The sequence below is a fragment of the Dreissena polymorpha genome, chromosome 4 (assembly GCF_020536995.1).
Source record: "Dreissena polymorpha isolate Duluth1 chromosome 4, UMN_Dpol_1.0, whole genome shotgun sequence".
NCBI lineage: Eukaryota > Metazoa > Mollusca > Bivalvia > Myida > Dreissenidae > Dreissena > Dreissena polymorpha.
The window spans coordinates 15,493,144-15,505,746 of record NC_068358.1 but is presented as its reverse complement, the minus strand read 5'-3'; the positions used below and the strand labels follow the sequence as shown (position 1 = coordinate 15,505,746).

Below are 12,603 nucleotides of genomic sequence, written 5' to 3'. Positions count from 1 at the left end.
AAGGCCTATTTTGTGAAAACGTTCAAAATCTTCTTGTCCATAACCATTGGGCATAGGGCAACCAAATTTGGTATGTAGTGGCATCTTATAGTCCTCTTCTTAGTTTGTTCAAATTATGCCCCTGGGGTCAAGATTGACCCTGCCCCGAGGGTCACAAAATTGAACATATGCTTATGTAAGGCCTTTTTTGTGAAAACTTTAAAAATCTTCTTGTCCGTAACCGTATGGCATAGGGCTACCACATTTTATTATGTAGTGACATGTAATAGTTCTCTTCTTAGTTTGTTCAAATTATGCCCCTGTGGCAAAATTTGAATCTGCCACGGGGGTCACAAAATTGAATATATGCTTATAAAGGGCTTATTTTGTGAAAACTTTAAAAATCCTCTTGTCCATAACCATTGGGCCTAGCTAGGGCTACCAAATTTGGTATGTAGTGACATCTTATAGTCATCTACCAAGTTTGTTCAAATTATGCCCCTGGGGTCAAATTTGACTCTGCCCTGGGGGTTACAAAATTGAACATACGCTTATATAAGGCCTATTTTGTGAAAACGTTCAAAATCTTCTTGTCCATAACCATTGGGCCTAGGGCAACCAAATTTGGTATGTAGTGGCATCTTATAGTCCTCTACTTAGTTTGTTCAAATTATGCCCCTGGGGTCAAGATTGACCCTGCCCCGAGGGTCACAAAATTGAACATATGCTTATGTAAGGCCTTTTTTGTGAAAAATTTAAAAATCTTCTTGTCCGTAACCGTATGGCATAGGGCTACCACATTTTGGTATGTAGTGACATGTAATAGTTCTCTTCTTAGTTTGTTCAAATTATGCCCCTGTGGCTAAATTTGAATCTGCCACGGGGGTCACAAAATTGAATATATGCTTATAAAGGGCTTATTTTGTGAAAACTTTTAAAATCCTCTTGTCCATAACCATTGGGCCTAGCTAGGGCTACCAAATTTGGTATGTAGTGACATCTTATAGTCATCTACCAAGTTTGTTCAAATTATGCCCCTGGGGTCAAATTTGACTCTGCCCTGGGGGTCACAAAATTGAACATACGCTTATATGGAGCCTATTTTGTGAAAACGTTCAAAATCTTCTTGTCCATAACCATTGGGCCTAGGGCAACCAAATTTGGTATGTAGTGGCATCTTATAGTCCTCTACTTAGTTTGTTCAAATTATGCCCCTGGGGTCAAGATTGACCCTGCCCCGAGGGTCACAAAATTGAACATATGCTTATGTAAGGCCTTTTTTGTGAAAACTTTAAAAATCTTCTTGTCCGTAACCGTATGGCATAGGGCTACCACATTTTGGTATGTAGTGACATGTAATAGTTCTCTTCTTAGTTTGTTCAAATTATGCCCCTGTGGCTAAATTTGAATCTGCCACGGGGGTCACAAAATTGAATATATGCTTATAAAGGGCTTATTTTGTGAAAACTTTAAAAATCCTCTTGTCCATAACCATTGGGCCTAGCTAGGGCTACCAAATTTGGTATGTAGTGACATCTTATAGTCATCTACCAAGTTTGTTCAAATTATGCCCCTGGGGTCAAATTTGACTCTGCCCTGGGGGCACAAAATTGAACATACGCTTATATGGAGCCTATTTTGTGAAAACTTTAAAAATCTTCTTGTCCATAAACATTGTGCCTAGGGCTACCAAATTTTGGTATTTAGTGACATCTTATAGTCCTCTACCAAATTTGTTCAAATTTTATCCCTTGGGTTAAATTTGACCCTGCCCCGGGGGTCACAAAATTGAACATATGCTTATATAATGCATATTCTGTGAAAACTTCAAAAATCCTCTTGTCCATAACCATCCGGCCTAGGGCTATCAAATTCGGTATTTAGTGACATCTAATAGTCCTCTACCAAATTTGTTCAAATTTTATCCCTGGGGTCAAATTTGACCCTGCCCCGGGGATCTCAAAATAGAACATATGCTTATATAATGCCTATTTTGTGAAAACTTTTAAAAATTTCTTGTCCATAACCATTAGGCCTAGGGCTACACAATTTGGTATGTAGTGACAGTGTATAGTCCTCTACTTAGTTTGTTCAAATTATGCCCAAGGGGTCAAATTTGACCCTGCCATGGGGGCCACAAAATCGGACTGTGTTGGATATTGGTTAACAGTACATCAAAATAAGCCGTCCGTGGTCTCAACCGATTTGTATCGCGTCTTAGATAAATGTATAAATTACGTCTACGTTCATAGCCCCCAGCCCCCGCAGTTCGATACTTAAATGTGCGCAAGTACCGGTAAAATAAAACAATAGCGCCAATTATCAAAACGTGCCCCATGCTTATTATCACTAAGGTACTGATTTATTGCTTTATTAATTTGTTTGTCGCCAGGGCAAGTTGGCACTACAAACGTAAAATCGTACGAATTATTCCATTAACAAAGCATAAAACATGTTTTGAGGTAAACCTTTTCTCGAAAATGTAACCGGTTAACTGGTCGTATCTGTAGGTTTACCGGTTAACCTCTTGCATCCCTTGTAAAAACAATTTCTCCGTCTGCTACCAAGGTAAAAACTGTTGTTCCTTCTGCTTCCAAGGTAAGCACTGCTGTTCATTCTGCTACCAAGGTAAAAACTGTTGCTCTGTCTCCTACAAAAATAAGAAACTATTCATTCGTCTGCTTCCAAGATAAAAACTGGTGTTCCTTCTGCTACCAAAGTAATAACAGTTCCCTCGTCTCCTACAAAAGTAAAGACTGTTCCTCCGTCTCCTACAGAGGTAAAATGTGTAACTGTTGCTCCGTTTGCTACCATGGCAAAAACCGTTTGCTCCGTCTGCTACTGATGTTACCTAGGTAAAAATTGTTCATCCTTCTGCTGCAAAAAGTGTTCCTCCGTCTTATGCAAAGATAAAAACTGTTGTTCCGTCCGAAACCAATGTAACTAATGTTTCTCCGTCTGCTTCAAATGTAAAAACAGTTTTCTACTTATGTAAGAACAGCTGTCCCGTGCGCTACGAAGGAAAGAACTGTTGTTTTGTCTGCTACCAAGTTGAACACTTTTTCTCCGTCTGCTATCAAGGTAAAAAGTTCCTTCGTATTCTACCAAGGTAAGAACTACTCCTCCGTGTGCAACCATTGTAAAAACGATTGTTCCATCTGCTACCAAAGTAACAACTGTTGCTCTGGTACAGAAGTGAGAACTGTTCCTTCGTCTACTTCCGAGTAAATAACTGCCACTTATAAGGTTAGATCTGCTTCTTTTTTATGCAACCAAGGTTTGAACATTCAATTCATTTACTGACTGCGGTTACTCTATATTGCCTCGTGATCGATTGTGAACATTTTCAGATCCGTTGCTCGTCAGCTGCAGAGCGGAAACGTCGTTATACCGGAGATGTACCAGTGCGCAACCGTGTACTTCAGCGACATCGTCGGCTTCACTACCCTCGCCGCTATGAGTACGCCTATTCAGGTGCGCCGTCTATAAACATTACATGTGTATATTTGTTTACTTTCAGTGTTTACAATAATTTATCATGAAAGGACAAAGGGAATATATTATGTGTATATCCTAGATAATACACAGATGATAGTCACGTAAAAATAGTGTGTACAATTATATGGAGAACACTCGATAAGAGTTTTAGCTCGATATTTTTTTAGCGAAGCTCATAAAACCAAAATCACGACCGTTCGGGAATGGTTCAGGTTTTCGCGACAAGCAAATACACTTTTCCGGGTACGACTCTTACCTGTCATTCTAGTTATCCCATCATTTCAACCTATTTCTGTCATGAAACGACAGTAAACAAAAGAAAACGACAGGAAACAACTAGCACCATGAAAGTCACCAAAATAACTGCACTATACTTCGCGTGTTTGCTGTATTTAACAATTTTTAAATGCAACAACATTTATCAGATGGGGTGTTATTTCGTCCATGCGGGTATGATTATGAGATGTAACCTGTAAAAAGCATGATATGTACAGCATTCTTTACATACCGCTATAAATGTCGTGAATCGGGCGTTTGCAAAGGTGATGCTTTTAGTCCTTTGATTGTTTTTTTTTTTGCAGGTTGTGAACTTACTGAACGATTTGTTTACACTCTTCGACCAGACAATAGACTCGTATGATGTCTACAAGGTAGACTACCGAACTTTAGTTCTTTCCATTAAATGCATTTTTAAATTGGTTCAACAAGACCCGTGTTCATCGGAAAATCTTGTAATTAGATTGTATTTATTGTGCGTAACCAGTTCTGATAAATATCTTTTCAATAAGAAATATATGATTTAGTTTTGATGTCAAAAAGAAAATTCTTAAAACGTTTCTGGCTTTCAAGTGATTTTGTACGCTTTTTGAAATCGACAACAGACATATACCGGTACTCCAATTTGTGTTTGCTTCATTCGATATAGTTTTATACTATTTTTTATACTATTAAGTTTCATGCGATGGAGTTTTTTAAACGCGTTTTATGTGAGCACTTGCGGCGGTCGGGTGGGCAGCGACAAGAACTTTACTCTTTCTATAAAAAAAAGTTCAACCGGATCATCAGTAAGTGGATAATACTATTCGTGAACATTCTATCTCGATCAAGGTCGATAATAGAGCCAGATCGCCTGAAACACTTTTGAAATATGGCCCTTGAGAAATGAAAAAAATGTCCGCACGAGCCTTTTCTGCGCTAAAACTCATATAGTTTGAATCTTATCATCATCAAAATAAAAAAATAATTCTGATATATATTATATCAGATTATTTTTTTGGTCAAAATGACTTGGCCACGCGCCCAATACCTGTGAGCTGGATAAAATCCCTGCCTTCATAACCAACCACGTGATGATAGTCTAGCCACGCGGTACAATAATTTTACCGTTTTTTTTTTAAATTTTTATTTAATTTAGGTAATTTATTTTTATCATGAACCTAAACTTATCCACTATTTTCAAAATAAAAAAGAGACTTCTTTTCATAATATAATACTTAAACCAAAATATTAAAGCCTAACAAATCTGTTAGGAATTTCTTGTGGTGGCAGAGATTGTATGTGAGGGCAAGGAACGACAACTCTGCGTGGAAATTGCAAGCTAGGTGATAATGTTTGTTGAACTACTTGCCCAAGTTCGAATACCAGTCAGATCACCCGAATCATTTCGGAATTATGGCTCTTGAATTTAAAATTAACCAAATAAAAAATGTCCGCTTTTCAATGCAAATAGTCCTTGTCGTATCACAATTGACAATCTGTGTCACAATTTTTGCGGATATAATATCCCGGCCAAGCACGACAACCAGCGAGATTGCATCGCTTTATTAAAAAAAGACAAATAAATGCTCATTTAAAGTCGAACCTTAATGTCTATGTTAACTATCATCGCTTAACATGCCCTGTGGTGATACAGGTGTACATATGTTTTACACGTGCATGCTCTTTAGGTGGAAACCATAGGAGACGCATACATGGTGGTCTCGGGACTTCCGGAACGTAACGGGGATGCGCACGTGACTGAGATTTCCGGCATGGCGCTGGACATGATGAAGATAATCAAGAACTTCACCGTCCGACATCGCCCCGACCATCAGATGAAAATCCGAGCGGGCATTCATTCGGGTAGTTGGGAGTAAAAATATTAATATCCGTTAAAAGCTTTATTTTCAAACGTTACTATCCGCAACGTTACTATCTTTTTAGCAAAAATCCAGTTTAGTCGGAAAGTGTCGTCCCTGATTAGCCTGTGCGGACTGCACAGGCTAATCTAGGACAACCCTTTACGTACTTGCATTAAACCCCCTTTTTACAGAGCACGGCTCATGTATACATTTGACCTGTTTAAATGCACACTGTTTACAACGTTCACGTGCAATTTCTAAACCAACAAGATATGTTAAGTTGATACTAGTATGCCATTACCAGGTCCCGTGGTGGCAGGGGTGGTGGGTAACAAGATGCCGCGATACTGTCTATTCGGGGACACCGTCAACACAGCGTCACGTATGGAGTCCACGTCAGAACGTACGTTAACATCCTTTTTAGTTTGTAAACTTATCTATTACCACATGTTTTTTAATGCATATTATTATGTAAAGTTCAATAAATTATAATGTATGTCAATTAACTTTTTTTTTTAATTTAGATGTGTATGTACTTAACACAATTCGGTGGAACCGTATGAATTAAACCATGAATGTGTAAATCAGAAAAAAACATTTTTGTTTATTTACCGATATTTTTTTTTATAAATCTGCATGATAATTGATGTCAAATTTTAAATACACGCCTTTGAAAAGTTTTTAAGTAGAAAGTGAATTAAACATCCACAACGAGGTACTTTGCAGTCGCTTTAATTACGTGTCTCTCCGATTGACAGCGCTGCGCGTGCAACTGACAGAGGCGACGAAGATACTTCTGGACGGTCATCCGGACTTCATCACCAGCGTACGAGGCGTTCTCGAGATCAAGGTAGGTCCCAATGTGCAACATAACATTGTCTTAACACTATCCCACTCAGAAGCAAAGTGAGAATGACTATATGCAAACAGCATAAAACCAGAACAGTCCGCGAAAAACTCGCAGTCTGCTCAGGTTGTATGCTGTTTGCTGCTCATCAGTATCTAAGGTTTGGAAATGGAACCTCTAAAACTTCTATCTATTACGAAAGAACTTGAACTAATTGTAAATTTTTAAGGGACTAAAATGGCGAAAAAATACGAATCTAAGTAGTAAAGGCATACTAAAGAGTTATGTTTAACGTTGCATTTGAGATATTTTCGCCGTAACAAACATTATATGAAACGTTTCATAACTAAACCTGTATTATGGTGTTAACCCTTGTGAGAGCGCACCATTTACCAACATGGATGTTGCATTGTGGTATAACCGTCACTGATGTCACTATTTCTGTTTTTTTCTTCCCATTGACTGCAGGTCTCCATGGAGCAAACAACGCACTTTGACAATACAAGGAGTCTTGGGCCTGGGTAGAACCAGTACTTTGTGTCTGTAGGGGAGTTATAAGGAACACTCCATATCCACCACGCAACGGCAATCTAACTATTTGTTGCAGGAACGGCTCATATATAATTATCTCCGTTGTCATAGAAATATGATCTATTGTCATATTTGTGTGTGACATTACTTTTAAAAAAAGCAATATGTATTTATTTACATGAAACAACAATTCCCTCTGCGTGTAGACAAACATAAGCAGAATTTGCTGTACTATATATATATACGTGGTGGTCTGCATTTGATTCTAAATATTTCAGGGTAAAGGTCAAATGGTGACGTATTGGCTTGAAGGTATGACGGGATCACGGATGAAACCATTAGTCGCGCTTCCTTAAAGAATTGGGCGGGACACTGAGGCTTTTATCAATGTTTTATTATTTGTTATGCATAGTCACGGTGTTATTGTGCGTCAGTCTGTTGTCGACAATCAATTTGTGACAAATTGTCATTAATTCCGGGCACGTTGGACCTCGGTTACGTACCTTGTTGATTCATGAACACTGGACTCTCAATCTGCCTTCAAGTGTGCAAGCTTCAAAACAAGGCGATTAAAGTGGCTCTATTGAACATAATGATTAGCAAATATATTTCAATAACCTTTAAGTTAATAGGTCTCTGGTATAAAATAGAGCTTCGTGACTAAATATACCCCGAACGCAGCAGACACGCCCATGGCATACACCATAGTCCAAGGGCACATAACTAAGACTTACATGTATCACTGCATGTTAAGTATAAGTATGCGTCTTGCAAATCTGCCCTGCATGTTGATGAAATGATATATTTTAAGTTTCAATTTAATTGCTAGAGAAAATTGGGAATAGCTCGCTTACTAACTTAAAACATTTTATGCTTCTGTCATAAAAATGCTTAACCCTTTCCCACTCAGAAACAACGTGAAAATGGCTATGTGCATACAGAATAAAACAGAACAGCCTGCGTGTAACACGCAGTATGTTCAGGTTTTATGCTGTTTGCTGCTCATCAGTATCTAAGGGTTGGCAACGATGCCTTTAAAACTTGAATATAGTAAGAAAAGTCTTACATTTTATTTAAAATTCTAAAGGACTACAAATGCGTCTAAATACGTTTCTTTGTGGTAAAGGGTTAAATTCAAGGCATGTAACTCAGGAAAGTACTAAGTGCTGAGTATGAAAATAATGTCTTGCATATCTTCATGGTAATGACATACGTCAAAGTTCAATTAAATCATTTGTGAAATGTGAAAGAAGTTCACTCCACAAACTTTTATCAGTTTATACTTGCCATGAACATTGTCAGTTTAAGGGCACATTACCGGTACTCAGGAACATGGAGATTTAACTTTGTTTGCTTGGGCATAATAACCTTTTAAGATCTGTAATGTAAAATAGTTGGTGTTTAAATCGACGTGTGTGCATTATTATGGTCGCATATCATCATCTATGGCAACCAGCCCTCATTATCCAAACAAATGTAGGCATGTTTAGGTTGCATAGTATTCTTTCACACAAAACATATAATACCCATGTATCATGTTTTCTTCTAAGATTTGACCCGGTGAACTTTGTTTGGATGCCCTTGACATAGATTGGCAGAGATATTTGTTTAATAACCATTTTGACAAAGTTTCATCAAGATTGAGCTATAAATGTGGCTTCTGAAGTTACATGTACAACAATGTACTTCTAAGATTTGATCTAGTGACTTTGTTTCTGAACGTATTTGACCCAGATTTGATCTTAGTGTAATAATCATCATGATAATTATTCTGACCACTTTAAATCAAGATTGAGCCATATACGAGGCTCCCGGTGTGGTAACGTACTGTTAAGAAATATATAATCCAGATTAAAACCCGGCCTATCCATTGTAAAGAGAAACTTTCTGACCAAGTTTTATTGAGATTTAGTCATGAAAGTGACATGTAGATTGGTAACAAAGTTTTTTCTACGTTTGACATATTGACATAGTTTTTGAATACAAGTGATCCAGATAATAACTTGGTCTTGATATTGTAAAGATAAACAATCTGGACAAGTTGTATCATAACTGAGTCATTATTGAAACCTCTAGAGAGAAATCAAGTTTTCTTTTATAGATTTATCCAGGTCACCTAGTTTTTGGGAACACATGACCAAGGTTTAAACTTGACATAGATATGCGACGTGTTCTGAGAAATTGGGGCTTAATGAATGTGCTTAGAGTGTCATCCCAGATTAGCCTGTGCAGTCCACACAGGCTAATCAGGGACGACACTTTCCGCCTAAACTAGATTATTGCTAAGAAGAGACTTTCTTTAAACAGAAAATATCATAAAAGCGGAAAGTGTCGTCACTGATTAGCCTGTGCGGACTGAACAGGCTAATCTGGGATGACACTTTACGCACATGCATTAAATCCTCTTTTCACAGAGCAGGGCCTATATTATCATTATACAAATTCTTACGTATTTTCATCAAGATTGGGTCATACATGTGGTATCTAGAGTGGTAAAAAGGTTTGACCTGGTGGCCTAGGTTTTGGATGCAAACGTATCTTACTCAACATAGATATTGTCTAGATAAACTTACTGACAAAGTTTTATCAAGATTGGACGAACAAATTTTACCATGCACAACAAACAATCTGGACATAGGATGACTCGTGAGTATGTTAAACTTTCTTTAAAAGCGATAAAAGGGGAAGCATAACTTTATTTCCAAAATTTCTTAAACATTTTAAGAAGCAACAGGCTTCGGTCAAAGACTGATTGGTAGTGCTTAACAAAACATGTTGTATAAATATTTTAATAAGTTCTAATTTGATGATAAAGTTATAAATGAAGCTCATTTCAGTTCAATATAATGCATTACTGTCAGTAGTTTCATATTGTAACTGTTGCTTTGTTGTGGATATATTGCATTATTGTTCCTTAATGTTTCTTATCTTAACAGCATATATATAACTGTTGTTGATATTGTTATATTGAAGGTGTAATTGTTCGCATGTTTAAAATAAAAAAAATGGAAAAACATGAGGTTTCTTCTTATCTGTACATCATATTGGTTTCACATATCTGTACCTCAAATGAACAATCTGAAACAAATTGATGTAATATCTCTACACACAAGCACACAATTATGTATGATGCAGATACCAAGATTTATTTGTAAAGTTTAAAATTTCACAATACAATATGACAATTCATCAACACAAAATAATGTTTACAGTGCTCACTGAGAAATAAAACATCGAATGCAGCTGGTATAACTGTAATATAAATAAATGAAATGCAACAGAAATACAAGTTTTATAATATTGCACACAAAAGAAAAACACAAATAGATACATGTACCTCTTCCACATCATAACAAAGCTCATCTCGTCGTTTTCCTTTCTACTATAAAGTAGCTTATATTAAAAAAACTATTTCAAATTAGGGATGACAACAAATGGCAAAGTTCATATTCAAATACTAGCACTTGGTTATAAAAGTATTCAAATGTTTGATCATCCGATATTACAAATTCATTAATACATCAATAAGAATAAACTTATTAAGCTGTAACAATATTCACATATTTAACAACCATAAGCATCAATTCTCAAAGGATTTTCCCCTTAGATGAATTAACAAAGCTAAATAATGCATTAATTGAAAAGCATGCATATCTGAATATAATTGGAGCCAAACACATTTTATTTTTTATTCTAAGTTACTTGCAGTCTGTTAAGGTTTTATGCTGTTTGATGCTAAACATTATCTTAAGGTTTGAAATGAAGCCTTTTTTTAAATTTCTTTCTCTTAATTTTAAGGTCTTAAATTTAATTTGATTTTCTAAGGGACCACAAACGCATCAAAGTGCGTATGTGAGTGGAAAAGAGCTAACCAAGGTATTTTGGCAAGGATACGAACTTGTGAAAACAACGCTAGGTTACATACAACTATGAAAATAAATACCCGGAGCCGAAATTTCCAGGGGTGGATCCGTACCCGCGAATCTGAAGTTGGATCCGATATCATCGGATATTTCGGGTACCCGTTGCAGCCCTACCCATATTACTCAAACATTTCGTACAGTATTTCGTAAATTAAAGTTTAACAATTAAAAGCCAGTGTTCCTTATGGCAATTGCCGAAATTTCAACGGCATATATGGTCTGGTAAAATGGATGTTTGTAGATACAAAATGCTCGTTTTTATTATTGTTTTGCATAGTTAATTCCATTTTAATTTCCCGCAACGATATCTATTCATACGACACATGAACATTAAGATGGTACCATTTTAGTGTTCGTGTGTCGTATGAATAGATATATTTGCGGGAAATTAAAATGGAATTCATTGTGTCACAAATAAATAAAAACGAGCATTTTGTACCTACAAAAATATATGTAATCATACCACATCTAGCGTTGAATTTGTGGCTTTTGCTATAAGGAATACTGATTGTTTAGAAGTTAACTTATTTTACGAAATACTGTACGAAATTTTCGTTGATTTGGAGCTATATAGAGGCTTTCAAAAGGCAAACATACATGTACAAAAGAGCTTTTTAAATGCATCTATACCACTTTGTGATTGCATACTTATAAATATTGTCTATAGGTAACTAATCAATTTGTAATCTAAAAATATTTTCCTTTCATTGAGTTGCATAAACTACATATCCATTAAATGCATGGGGAAAAACAATTTAAATAAGTCATTTACATGCTATGTACATTTATAGACCATCTACATTTTAAGTGCATGGTTATTTTCAATGAACAATAACGTTAAAACTATTATTGTACACACCTTCATATTTACAAATTATTTTGGGAATCCGGTATACATACTTTCGTAAGAAACTATGTAAAATCGCAAAACAATGTCAACATATTGCCTGTACAACTATGCTTCAATAGCAACGTCTTAGTAAATCTTTACATTCTATTGGTCAAATGTCATGAATCGTAACTATATCAATCAAGATTAAAAAACAACGCTATAAAACGTAGCACCTCCCGTCATCAATGGCGGCACAATCATACACAAATGGCACACACACTATGTGCAATTTACGCAACATCCTGCGAAAGTATTGTAACTGAATCCATTTATCAAAAAGAGTAAACCATGTAGGCATGAATAACCAGTTATTGAAACGTTGCAAATCGTGGATAGTAGAGCTGCTTTTCTTCTTCATCGATGAGGAATACCGTGTAACCATAGATGCTTGGGCAATGGACAGTGCAGTTAAGTATGCGGTGGACGTTTTTCTTGTTGCAGAACTTCATCCACAATCGCGGTCACTGGAAACTTCTTATGAATTGCTCCCACGAGACCACGGGGGTACAACTCCCTGTTCAAATTAAACAAACCAAAAAGCAAACTCTTTATTTATTGTGTATCTGTTTGAATTAACCAATGAACAAATATGATTTTGATATTGATTAAATATTCTAAACAATCGTGAGATATAAAACAATCTAAAGTATAATACGTTTATGATTAACATTTGACTCATTTGTCTTAACGCCGTTTACATTTTACATTTACGATTACCGACGTATCTGAAAAACGGTAAACGTACATGAAGCAAATGTATGTTAATTTGATAATATGACACATTAGAAAATATTTTAGAACATTATCAAGGAT

General features: G+C 36.2%; 2 protein-coding genes across 2 annotated transcripts in view; one reads left to right on the top strand and one right to left on the bottom strand.

Moving 5' to 3' along the window:
* LOC127878245 (atrial natriuretic peptide receptor 1-like) overlaps positions 1–7,837 on the top strand; it is a 32,609-nt gene extending 24,772 nt beyond the window's left edge. Inside the window, exons 17-22 of the mRNA XM_052424764.1 lie at positions 3,330–3,453; positions 4,059–4,127; positions 5,424–5,598; positions 5,902–6,000; positions 6,356–6,447; positions 7,254–7,837. Coding sequence (XP_052280724.1) covers positions 3,330–3,453; positions 4,059–4,127; positions 5,424–5,598; positions 5,902–6,000; positions 6,356–6,447; positions 7,254–7,331 — 637 coding nt within the window. The 3' untranslated portion in view covers positions 7,332–7,837. The remainder of the gene's footprint in view (positions 1–3,329; positions 3,454–4,058; positions 4,128–5,423; positions 5,599–5,901; positions 6,001–6,355; positions 6,448–7,253) is intronic.
* Positions 7,838–9,654: 1,817 nt separating this feature from the next.
* Positions 9,655–12,603, bottom strand: part of LOC127876335 (uncharacterized) — a 46,786-nt gene continuing 43,837 nt past the window's right edge. Inside the window, exon 6 of the mRNA XM_052421441.1 lies at positions 9,655–12,304. The gene's annotated coding sequence lies outside the window, so the exon portion shown is untranslated. The remainder of the gene's footprint in view (positions 12,305–12,603) is intronic.